Source organism: Callospermophilus lateralis, chromosome 16 (genome assembly GCF_048772815.1).
Source record: "Callospermophilus lateralis isolate mCalLat2 chromosome 16, mCalLat2.hap1, whole genome shotgun sequence".
Lineage (NCBI taxonomy): Eukaryota > Metazoa > Chordata > Mammalia > Rodentia > Sciuridae > Callospermophilus > Callospermophilus lateralis.
The window spans coordinates 30614099-30626733 of NC_135320.1; the positions used below are offsets into that span (position 1 = coordinate 30614099).

The following is a 12635-nucleotide window of genomic DNA, read 5'->3' on the forward strand; positions in this document are numbered from 1 at the left end:
CAACGTTGCGCAGAAAAGTCATTCCCACCACGGACAGGGAGTAGAAGATAGTACAGCAGTGGCAGGGGCTGGGACAGTCGCTGAGGGGTAGGTGGGGGGGCGCAGATAAAGGGGTGGGGACAGTTGCGGAGTGGTGGCAGAGGGGGAGGTGGAAGCGGGGTGGGGCCGGGGCGGACCCGGGGGCGGAGCTGCGGGGTGGGGTGCGCCACAGCGCCCCCTCGCTGCGGGATCCCCGCGGTGCCCCGAGGCCGCTAGTGCTCCGGCTCGCCAGCCCCTTTGTGTGAGACGCACTGCCCTGCGGAGCGCGGCTAGTGCACTGCAGCTGCTCCCTGGGGTCCCGCCGCTTCTTCCCGGGCCGGGCAGTACTTTCCTCTTCCTTCTCCTCTGCTCCTCCCTCTTCCAGCCCCCAGTCTCCAGCAGCAGCCATTGGACCCCGAGCAGCCCGCGTCCCGCAGCGCCCACCACCCCGCCCGACCTGGGGCGCTCGCCCCCCCTCCCGTCCGGTCCCCTCTAGATCTCCCCCCACTCGCCAATCCAGGGCTTCCAAGGTGGAGAAAATAAACTAAAAGCAGAGCAACACAGAGTCTCCAACAAAACGCCCAGTACCTAGAGCCCGAGCGCGTGTGCCGGTCGGCGAGGGGCGCGGGAGGCGGGGATGGGGGGGGCGGGCGGGGGGACAATGAGCGCATGAAGTTACCTGCCCAGCAGCGGCGGCGGCGGCCGAGAGGCGGCGGCGGGGCGGAGAGGCGGCGGTGGAGCAGGCTGCGCGCTCGGCGCCGACGGGTGCGCGCCGCGGCTTGGGGGAGAGTTGAGCGCTTTTCCCCCCTCTTTTTTTTTTCTTTTTTTTTTCTCCTCTTCTTCTTAAACAAACCACAAACGGATGTGAGGGAAGGAAGGTGTTTCTTTTACTCCTGAGCCCAGACACCTCTTTCTTTTCCGTCTAAGCTTGTTTTGCTGAGCACTTTTTTTAAAAAAGAAAAAAAAAAAAAAAAAGGAAAAGAAAAGGAGTTGCTTGATGTGAGAGTGAAATGGACGTAAGATTTTATCCACCTCCAGCCCAGCCCGCCGCTGCGCCCGACGCTCCCTGTCTGGGACCTTCTCCCTGCCTGGACCCCTACTATTGCAACAAGGTGAACGCTCTGCTTTTGTTTCCACTGTGTTCTGCTGCTTGATCTCGGGAGGGGGGCGGCGGCGGCGGCCGAGCCGCCTTGGGACGGTTTGCCGGACGGGGCCGGCTTGCTGGAGACCCGTCCCGGGAGCGCTCGGCTTGCAGCCCGCTGCAGCCCTGCGTGCGCAAGGATAGTAAATATTGTGGAGCAGCTCCAGGGGTTTGCCAAACACCGCGATTGTGCGGAAAGTGACACGATTTGCTCGGATTCTTTCCTTCCTGCTGTTAGCGATTAGGGATCCATGTTTAGGTTTGCCCCGGCGGCGTTAAAAAAAAAAAAATAAGAGGGAAACCACGGAATACTTTGGGGGTGTGTCTGGGGTTTAGGGACGAAGGTAGAGTAAGAGAATTTAGTTTATTTCTCAGTTCTTCCTTCTTCCTCCCTCCCTCTCCTGGGCAGCGGGGGGCTCGTGGCATCGCTTCTCAGCCCGGGATTAGTTGCCAGGGCAGACGCCGGGAGTTGGGGTACAGGGTCCCTGCCCCCTATCTTGGAAATTGTTCTACAATTCTTCTTTCCCGAACCGATTCCAGCAGCCAAGCCCCGAATTCGGGTAATGGTCTGCGCAGATCAAGGTATAGCCGGCTAGCCAGGTCATGATTTGGAGGACAGCTCCCCTTTGCAGGGTGCGCGCGGAAATTGCAAGTTTGTTGGAAGCCGGAGGAGCGCGTTGCCTTCAAGTCCAAAGCTCCCATACTCAGCGTCGGATTGAAGTAGGGTTGCGGGTTGGGCTGCACGTGCAGCCCACCGACCCTGGGTGCCACGTCCCAGTGGACTCGGACAAGGTGTACCAAGCTGGTGACCCGGAATGGGGGCACAGGCCGGGGTTCCTGTGGAGCTCAGCTAAGACCATGGCTAGGTCTGGGGAACGTAGGGAAGGGGTTACTTTCCGGCTGCTCGCACTCTCATCCCGGAGCGGGGGGACGCACAGGGACCTGACCCCAAGGGGAGACGAAGAGCCACCGCCTTTCTGGCCCGCGGCTTGTTGGACGTGTCTAAGCAGTCCCGCGGGATGAAGGTTGGCGGGGAGAACTGAGTTCTTTAGTCTCCGGGCGGGCCATTTAGACGCCCAATTCTTGCTTGGAGATAAACCCGCCTGACTCTTACAGCCCCTGCAGGCACTTATTATATGTAGACCTCCTTCGTGAATTTCACGAGAAAAATCGTTAGAACTCCCAACATTTGCCTGGTGGCAAATCCTCACCAAAACGGTTTTTAAGGAGATCCAGAGGTGTTTAGCAGGCGGTATTCTCAAACCCTGGGCTCCCCACCATGAGACTGACTCCTGGCTCGGAGTCTTGGTCAATCTGTGACACACACACACACACACACACACACACACACACACAGCTGTGAGTAAAGTGAACCACAGGCATCACCCTGTGGAGAAGCTCCTCCATGCTGTGTACGGTATAAGACTTATCAAAAGGGCTGTGCTGTTTGTGTGCTGATGTTTAGAAAAGTTAGAAAAGAGGAAAATCTATCTTGTGAAGACAGAGGCTTTACAGTGGGAATCCTTTCGCTAAGGGGCAAGTCGAAAGGTATTGGGAACTTTGACAAGTGCAGAGGAGTTTGTGTGATGAAGTTTCATTATTTGCTGGTAACATAGTTCTTTTACTCTGAAATCTGTTTTGCCTTTACAGTTAGGTATTTTATGTTTTATTTTTATTTTGCTTACAATACGAATGATAGTATTAAATAAGAAACAATAAAGTAGCAGTTCTGTCTTGAAGATTAAAGACATATTTGTTCCATAGTAGTTACCCAAACCAAAAGATCAGAACCATTCTGGCAATAAAACTGGACAAATCTTATTAAATTTATCAGTGATTTTAGGCTTCAAAAAGAAGGTAATGACTTGGATACACATTTCACTCCCCATTCTTGTGATAGTAGGGTCAGATTTAATTTAAAAGTTAAATGCTTTGGAAAATCAGGAATTACTTCAATATATTAAATCATTTTCCAATTAAGTGCTTTAAATAATTTTAGTGGGTTGTGCTGTGAATTGAATAAATTAATTTCCAAAGTCTTCAGAATTTCTTTACTAGCTCATTGAAGTTCCTTTTAAGTCACCCTGTGTATAAGAAGCAAACTGTTCTTTTTAAATGCAAATTAGCCATCCTTTCTATAGACTAGTTGCAAGTCTTCTATTTAACTTACCCAGGGAATAATGGATTTTTAAAAATGCAAAGTCATAAGACACATTTCTAATGGTAGGAAAAGACTTCATGGAAATGTTTCTCCAGGGACACCTTCTCCTGTCCATTCCTGTGTAGCAGTCCATCAGATCTATTTGTCACTGACCCCTGATTATATTAAATGTACTGAGTAGGTTTCAAGGCCCTACAAAGCTCAGGCACTTGTGTTTTCTACTCCATCATGATTAACATTGGTATGAAATTTCTCTCTACCTCCACTATTTTGGTTGCTTAGATTTTAGTCATCTAGCATTCTTTTTTATTTATTTCTTTCTTTTTCTTCTTCTTTTTTTTTGTGATGACTTAAGTAGATTTGCAGAGATATGGAAGAAAGGCAGAAGTTCAGAAGAGGCAAAGAAAGAAATCAATATCTACATTTAAAAAAAAAAAAGTTGGATCAGACTTACCAATAGAGACAAGACTAGAGACAGGACTGAAAAGTAAACCTTTCGTCTTTCTGAGGTGTAAGGAACATGAAGTTTATTACAAATAATAGTCACTTTGTCAGGTTATTTGTTTTTAATAGGATGATAAGATTATAAATTACTAATTATCTTCATTTTAAACCTGTCAACACTTTACTGTTTAAAGTTAGTGTGCTAAATCCCAGTGGAACCAATATCTTTCTGTGCTTTAGTGTCATGCAATTTTAACTATAGTTTCCCAGTGACATTTTTTTTCCCATGTCAGTAGAGACCCTAATCGAGAAAATGAATATCCTCTTCCTGAAGCTTTTCTAAACTAAAATGTGATTGTTTTTCTCCACAGACACTTTCCAGCACTGTGGCTCTATAGATTGCCAAAACACTACTTACATTTTTCAGTTAATAAACTCTGTAGGAGGCAGTTTTGCAAACAGTTTAATCCAGGGCTCGATTGTAAGAGCACATTACATTATGAATATATCACTATGCAAACTGGCCTTCATTTTCACATAGCCTACTGCAGGAACAATGCAAGTGATGTTGGTTATAGCAAGTGTACGAGGCATCTCTTATACAAACAGAACTGATGGCATGATGTTGTATATAGGTCAGCCTTTGAAATAGCAGTGTAGCTCAGAGACTGGATGGAATTGTACGTTGGAGGGAACAGTATTCACTTCTTGCAGCTGAAAGCATAGTTATATTTTAGACATTGAAAGATGGGTACCAGAGTGGAATTTCATCTAATTAGACTATTTTAAGTAACATTGTATCCCTTAATTGAACTGAATGTTACCAAAAGAAATTGGATTAAATGAGCTCACAATTGGAGTTCAGTGCTAAAATATAGCCTTATTTTTTGTTCTAGTTGAAGATGTCAAATCATCAGTTTAAATATATACCTACAGAGTAATAACAGCTCCTTTCAGTTTCTTAGTGCAGTGTCATTTCTAAAGATTGTTTTCACTGATTTTATGCTAAAATAGGAAAAAAGATGTGGCACTTTTTCATTTTTACAATGATGTGATATGTTCAGTTATTGCTCAGTATCTGCCCACATAAGGAGCAGTAATACAATTATGTTATGACATGGCTAATGACAGGGATGCTGACCTCGGCCAACAGTGGGAGGAGAAATAATGGGCTTTACTGTTTTCAGTGGATGCTTTTGTAGAATCATGTACTGAGTCTTTCTTTGGTGGATTTAAAAGTGAAGAAGTCCAAAACATAAACCCATGTTTAATACTAGTTACATACAAAGTAAAGAATAATAGGCTTTTAGCATATTGGGCTTTTGTATTGAGAATGAGAGAGGTCTGTGTATACTCTTTCCATATAAATGCAGGGGGAAGTTCCCATTGTGATAAACTCTGCTCTTGAATGTTAGGGCAAACATTAGACATGTGATGACTTTTGAGAAAGACAAGATTGATTATAGTCTCTACAAAATCTCCTTTGAGGTTATTTTTCTATGTGTACTGTATCATGCATTGTACTTTAATGTGGCAAAACTCATCACATCTAAAATACAAGACTTGCAAGCATACCAAGATGGAGTCACGATTCGTATTTTGATTAATAAATGTAAGAAAGAGGAGGAGGGTGGGAGGAGGATGGGAGGAAGGAGGGGAGAAAGGGGAGGGTCTTAGGCAATTTAGAGCATCATGCTTGATTAATTCTCTGTCCTAATTCATAACTTCTAGGACTTTGGGAAATTCATAGTGTATACTTCATACATCATTTGTATAATTAAAACTCCTCTGGGAATTTTATTAGCTGGAAGCTTCCACAAGTTTTGAGGTCTTTAAATGTAGTTGTAAGTAAGAAAGAGCATAAACCAAGAAATCATATGGCCTTGGCCACTAAATCAGATATGACACAAAAACCTCAAATGTAGCTATCTTGACTTTGTGGGATATTTCAGTGTCACAAAATCCAGTTTTAAATGTCTCTACAAAGAAAGTTATAGTTATGAGCTCTGAAGGGATCTGATATTATTTATAACATAATATATAGTTCAGTATTCTTACAATTTAGCATATATTTTTAAAATTACTGAATGATAATAATAAGGAGAATTTAATAGTTTGGTTTGGTAGAAAAATTCACAAATATTTAAATGTCTAATTGAATGTGTAGTGTAGATGTTTTTATTTTTAAATGTTGGGATTGCAGAGTAATTGAGACAAGAAAAAGCAGTAAGGTGTTTGGAATTGGAGGAAGTTGGGAAATTTTAACAGTGCCTTCCTGGGTACCAAACTGAGTCCTCAAGGTTGGTTTTGCCATGTAGGGCTATTTCTAGTAGTCTTACTGTTGTGTGTGTGTGTGTGTGTGTGTGTGTGTGTGTGTGTGTGTGAGAGAGAGAGAGAGAGAGAGAGAGAGAGAGAGAGAGAAAGTGATGGACTTAATTCAAAAGGGATAGCCTGGAAAACTGGAGAAGGGTCCATTAGCTTCGAAGGATGATTTATTCTAACGCTTCCCAACCTTTTGCTAAAACATGGAACAAAAAAGTTGAAAAGATCCTGGAGATATTTCTCAAATAGTGGTCCTTCCTTCCCTGATTAAAACCAGCCATCAACTGCAGGTCTCTTACCTCCTGACTCCATAGCCCCTCCCCAGGTACCTCTGCTCCAGGGCCAACCCACCCCACTACTCTCCCCAATTGTGTGTGTGTGTGTGTGTGTGTGTTCAAGTGCTCTACCACTGAGCCACATCCCCTCTCCACCATGCTTCCTCTGAACTAGGAAGTCTGTGCTTTCTAATCTGAACTCTCTTCCCTCTGCCTTTAACTCACCCTGCTTTCTTCCCCTTCCAGTTCACCACCATCCTTATTATCATAGGGTTAGCAGATCCATTCTTCCACCAGAATTCTGGCTCTGTTTTCTGCTATACTGGAATATACCAGCTCTGAGGCCCATATCCACTTTTTGAAATCCTGAATTATGTTATTCTCCTTTCCCCTTCCCTCATCTGAGTGAAAGACATTGAGTCTATAATAATAGACTAAGAAAACTTGGATACGGTGCTGAGAAGAAAAATAGCCATGGTTGATATTTCTAAGCTATCTTACTCTCCCACTACTCTACCCCAAACCTGTGCAGTGTATTGGGAGCTCAGAGATGAACTCCTTGAAGTCTGTCCTCAGTGAGAAAGCTTTGATTGGTCTCCCAAATGGCATGCTGTGGTGCTTATGATCCTTGGTGGGCATACAGTGAGATGGGTTACACTTATAGAGAGCAGAAGTGTTAGCATGCTTATGTGTATGTATTTAGATAACTAAAATGGGCAAAGTAGGCCATGCAGAATTTATTGAACTAACCAAATTTAGATCATTTATAACTCTATAGTTCAACTCTGAGTGTGAATCTTATGATTTCTGAGGATAATTATTTTATGTCAATAAAAATTTAATTATCTTGAATTGAGTAAGTGCTATTAATGATTGCATTTTTAAGATATTATTCATTGTTTAGACTAGAACTAATATTGTTTGCAACCAAATCCAAGAATACAAAGTTTGTACTTTTAGGACCAAAAAAAGACTATAGCACAACATAGTTAATATATACAGTGACCCTGACGATCCTAATCATGGTTCTTGCCTGCAAGAAGCTTCTGTTTGAAGCATCTAACCACAGGAATGCTCCCTTGTTTGTTTAAATTGAATGTTTACATGAGGTATTAATTTTACCAGCTAATTTATGGATGCCCTTTTGATCTTTCATCGACATCCGCTTAGGAGTTGTTGATATATTTTCAATTGATCTTCTCTGAACATGTACTTTTCAGAATCAGTAGCCTGTGGCCTCCCTTGGTTGAGAGTGATTTGTGTTGTGTGGACTGCCCACTAGGAATCCCAGAGTGCCAAAGTGATACAGCTTACATCTATCCTCATGCATTTGAGAATTTTTGTTTTAAACCCCTTCTGCCAAGTTTTATCTTGAAGAGCAATTTCTCATTAAAAACAGTTGAGTTATAAACTGCTTAGAAATGTGGTTTATAATGGAAGTGCCAACAGACTGTTAATTATAGCAGTTCTTCCATAATACTTTGAGATACAGAATTCACATTAACCTGAATGAGCTTTTCCTGGTTATAACATGTTTCTCCCTACAGCGTTCATTTTGAAAATGGGAACATTATATTGCTCTGTGCGTGGCAGTGGATGGTGCAGGGGGAAGACGGGAGGGAGGGTCATACCAGAAAGAAACTCAGCTCTTTCATAGTGGAAGGTAGCAGTATTTTCCCAGACCTGTTTAACTTGATCTATGGCAAGTTGCCTTACTTGATGAAAAAGTTTGAAGTTAACTTTGAAAAGGTATTTTCCTTTTACTCATGAAAAAAATCACTGATATCTATTTAGAGTACCAAATGTCATAGAACCAGTGGTAGCATTAATGTTTTTTCATTTTTCCATTTTCACTTACCTGTTTTAAATCATTCTGCTTTGGCCAAGTGTTTATTGTTTTTCATTTTTCATGGCCTCTTATGAAATTGTCTTGAAAGAACTCCTAATTAAATGAGGGCCGTGGTTGGTAGGTAAGAAGCTTTACCAGTGGTCAAGAAAATATAATGTATTTTGAGTTACCGTGTGGACTTACAAGTTATTATATCACATCCATAGTAGAAATGAAATCAGCTTCTGGACAAACTGACTTTTGATTGATACCTTGGGTACCATTCTCAGGGGGTAACCCAGCCAGAGAAATTATGGGTCTCTCTGTGATACAGGAGTGCTAATACATACTTTTGTGGATATATGTGCTCTGTTCGTGTGTTTCTCTTTCTCACTTCCCAATCTACTTCTGCCCATGAACACATATGAGATTTTTATCGTCAATAGCAGAATCCATCAATGGGTATAACAGCAGTGGGAAATCATCTAGGTTACTAGGAATACCCCATGACCACTCACTCCCTTTGAAGAAACTTAGCCATGTTTCTCAAGAAACAATGCTTTTCAAATGGCAGGACTTTAACTTATTATAATCTAATGAGACTAAAGAACCAGGTCTTTTTGGAGGAAAACCCTGCTCTGCTCAATAAAAGTCACCATTTTGTTAATGACTTGAGATAAAGACCTGGTGCCCCTTTGCCTGCTGCCCCTGAGTTGACTTACCCTCTGGACCAAATAAAGCTGCATCAGAGGATGTGATTCGTTCCCTTTCTGTTTCCCATTCTCTCAAGAAGCCTGACTTTGATCTGTGACTGGTAAAAGTTACTGACACTAAAACTTTTAATTCATCTTTGTCTCAATCTTCTATGTAGCCAGTAGAAAAAAAAAATAATTTTTATGTGTATGAAAAAAAAATCTCATGAGAACTAAGGAATCAACAGAAGTATATAATTTCTCAAGCCTGTGGGGAAAGACGTTCAAAAATTCAAAGAATGGTAGGCCTTAGTAGAACACTGTACTCTCATTCCATTTCTTCCTTCCTGCTACCCTAGTGGAATAAAAGCATGCTCAAAAGTTGTAGAGCAGTGATTCTTTTGGGAAGGGAGTGAAAGAGAGAACGTTTCTGGAGGGTCAGAGGCGGATTTGGGAAAATGGGACACGTGTAGGTACAGCCTGTAATCTGCCTCCCTCAGATGTTGATAAGCCCCCCAGGGGGGCTCTTTTTCCTTCTGCACATTCAGGGTCCAGCCACCTAATGAGAGAGATGCTATTGATGGAGGCAGTTGCCTATTTTGCACTGTAAGAAGACAAGATAAAAGTTGAGAATAACTGCTACAGAAGGAAGTACCCTCTTGTAGTTCCTGACTTTGGGGAAGCAATACTGCCTCTCTGCACCTTCCTCTGATATATGGGTCAGAGAAATGTGCCAGATTAATTAGCAGATGGGCCAATTGGGTCCTAAAGAAAGTCCAATTACATTGAATGAATACCTGTGCAATACTTGATTTCCTCAAGTATTTTTAACTCAATGAAATGGTTAATTTAAAGATTGATGGATAAAGTGTTTTATGCACTAGCATCTTCATACCAATGTCAAAGCCAGTGCTTCCTTTTGATGCCAGTACCCCTCCACCTAAAATGCCAGTAACAATTGTATAAAGAGAAATGTTAATAATAAAGAGGCAGGATAACCTTTCAACAAAAAGTATATTTTATCATTTGGCAGATGCAGTCATGAACATTAATCATAGAAACCTGCAGATAGTAGAAGCTTAATATCAAAGCTAATGATTTATTTTATGTTAATGACTTTCTGCTAGGGTATAAAAGACTGTTCATAATGGACTCTCAGAGCTCTGTTCAGCTACTAAGGCTAATGGGATAATCTTTCCTCTCCCCAAATTAAGCTTTTTTTGAAATAAATTATGCTGTTATTTTTCAAGGTAACTCTCAAAAAAATTTTCCTGCAAAACTAATCTTTTCAGAATTGCTTAAAGAAATAAAAAAAAGAAGAAAATAAGATCCCCAAGTAGCTTTCCTACTTCATGAACACTTTTACTTCATTAGGGAGAGAAAGTTTGCATGCATCTGATATCACTGAATCTGTCCTGTTGAATAATTTTAAAGTCAGGCTTCTGCAACATCGTCCCTTTTGAAATTTGGCCTTTAGAAGTATATCCCACAATGGAACATGTTTTCCTTGCCCATGGACAGCCAATGTTGAGCTGAACGGCAGTAAAAAAAAAAAAAACATTTGAATTTTTTTTTCACTGAGAAGTTTTGAAGAATCATGTTTACAATTAGCTATAACCAACATTATATTTCAATAAGAGATAATTTGCCTACTAAAGTTCACATAATGTGCTAATCATGTGTAGTGGTTAATAAAGGCCTCCTACCTCACTCCCCTGATGGCTATAAAAGGCTATTATATTCATGGCTGTAGTTCAGGTACAGCTGCTGTGTGTTAATAATGCATCATTGTCCCACTAATCAACACAGCAAAGGTCAGAACCCCTAAGTACCTAAACCACCTATTCTCTTTCCAAAATATTTATTAACACCTTAACAGCATATCTGTTCATTTTCCTTAGCCTCCAGCCAGTTAATTCCACTCCAAGCTACTTGTGTGATAAAGGTTTTGTAACCTAAGCTAGGTCGTAGAAGAGATTAATATATATTCATACTAATCTTCTCCCATAAACAGGTTTCCATTTCCACAGTCATTGACTGAATTAGGGTCGGGTTGCTGTGCCATGAGCCCCTTTATAATTAAGTATGTGGGTTCCAAAGTAAGAATATGTTTAGGTTTTACATGTTATTTAAGGAATGTTTAGGAGTAAAACAACTTTTCAGTACCCAGAACCATTTCAAGTACACAGAGTAAATCAGGGAGTGGGGAGGAATGTTTAAAAAAATGTAAAGAGAAATTAATCAGCATTGGTTTATAGATCTGATACAGTGTAATATTATTTTCTTAATTGTTCTTTTGGCATAGGAAAGCAATAATAGTAAAAGCTTCTTAAGCCATATTTTCTGCACACAAAGAACATATTCACATGGGATTTCCATTTTGCTAGAAAATCGTGCAAATCAATAAGCCAGCACTTATCTGCATTAAAATTAGGTAGACAACAGTTTATAGGCATAGTGATAGTGTCGTTGTCTTCATACCCTCAGTTGGTGCTTATCTAAGATAATCCTTGCTTTTGTGTCCTTAGAGAGAAGCCAAAAGTGAACAAGATCTCATTTTCTCATCTTGTATTACTGTCTTCTGTTTTCTGTTACTCAATTTGATAACCTTGTGTGTGTGTGTGAGTGTGTGTGTGTGTGTGTGTGTGTGTGTGTGTGTTTCTTTATGATTTGGGAACCTCAAATGTTTTAAGAGGAGGAAAAAAAAATGAAACTCAACTATGTTCCCATCATCAGGAGAAATGCAAAAGGCGAACTAGTAGGAGGAGCTTCTGTGTGTGCAGCACATTATGTACAATGGTACATTTGTCATGCTTTAAATATATAATGCCTACAATAAAATATGTACAGGCGCAGTTGTGATCTATGAAGTCCCTGGCTCCGGTGCCATTGTTTGTAGTCTCTACGGTTGTCATACATTGTTCTTTGCACATCATATCCTTACAGCAGAATTTGACACAATTTCTAGCTTTCAGTCCTGCACCATTTTCATTGCACAATATACATGAGTTTGACAGGGTGTGTTGAGGACAACTCTGGCAAGCAATTGATATTTTGAAGTGGCAAGCGTTTCAGCAGCTGCCTGCTTGTGAAAAAGGAATGATAAGATATACTGTATTGTTAGTTTCAGGGAAAGCATTAAGGTTTAAGCTCTGTAAAAATGTACACATTATTCGTCAGTGGTGAAGCAAGTCTTTTATGTTTTTTAGAGCTTAGCTCTCTGGCTGATGTGAACTACAATGACATCGGTCAGTAAATGAATAGGAGTACTTTGAATTTGAACTGCTGCCAATTTTGCACCAACAAAGGAACTGACAAAAGAAAGATTTTATGTGAAATGCAAAGCACACGCAATGTTTTGGGGGCGGGGAAAGGAAAGGAGGAGAGAGAAAAACCCACATCAGTGAATATTCTTTAACTCATATTTGCAAGACTACCAAATAGTTAAAACACGTCTCTTTTTCATGGCTCACAGCTACAACCTAAGCTGTTTTACCTAATGTGCTTTAAAAACCTGTTGTATACACATAGGCTTTCAGAATATGTTCATGTGGAATTTGGAGTGTTTTTCTAAATATCGCACTGTGCCCCGAAGGTCTGTTGGCAGAATATCAGAGTCACCCACTGCTGAAGTCCCTAACTCTCTCTGTATCTGGTAGTGGGAAATTGTAGTTTAATCAGTTATGGCACTTTCAGTGTGTAACGATCATTAGCAAGGCAATTTGTCATGACTGTTAATGGTCAGGATGCATCT

At 41.3% G+C, this 12635-nt stretch overlaps 1 protein-coding gene across 1 annotated transcript in view; it reads left to right on the plus strand.

Moving 5' to 3' along the window:
• The first annotated feature begins 1028 nt into the window (after positions 1–1028).
• The window catches only part of Tox (thymocyte selection associated high mobility group box), a 298838-nt gene continuing 287231 nt past the window's right edge, over positions 1029–12635 (plus strand). The window contains exon 1 of the mRNA XM_076836214.1: positions 1029–1130. Within this exon, the coding sequence (XP_076692329.1) occupies positions 1029–1130 (102 nt within the window). The remainder of the gene's footprint in view (positions 1131–12635) is intronic.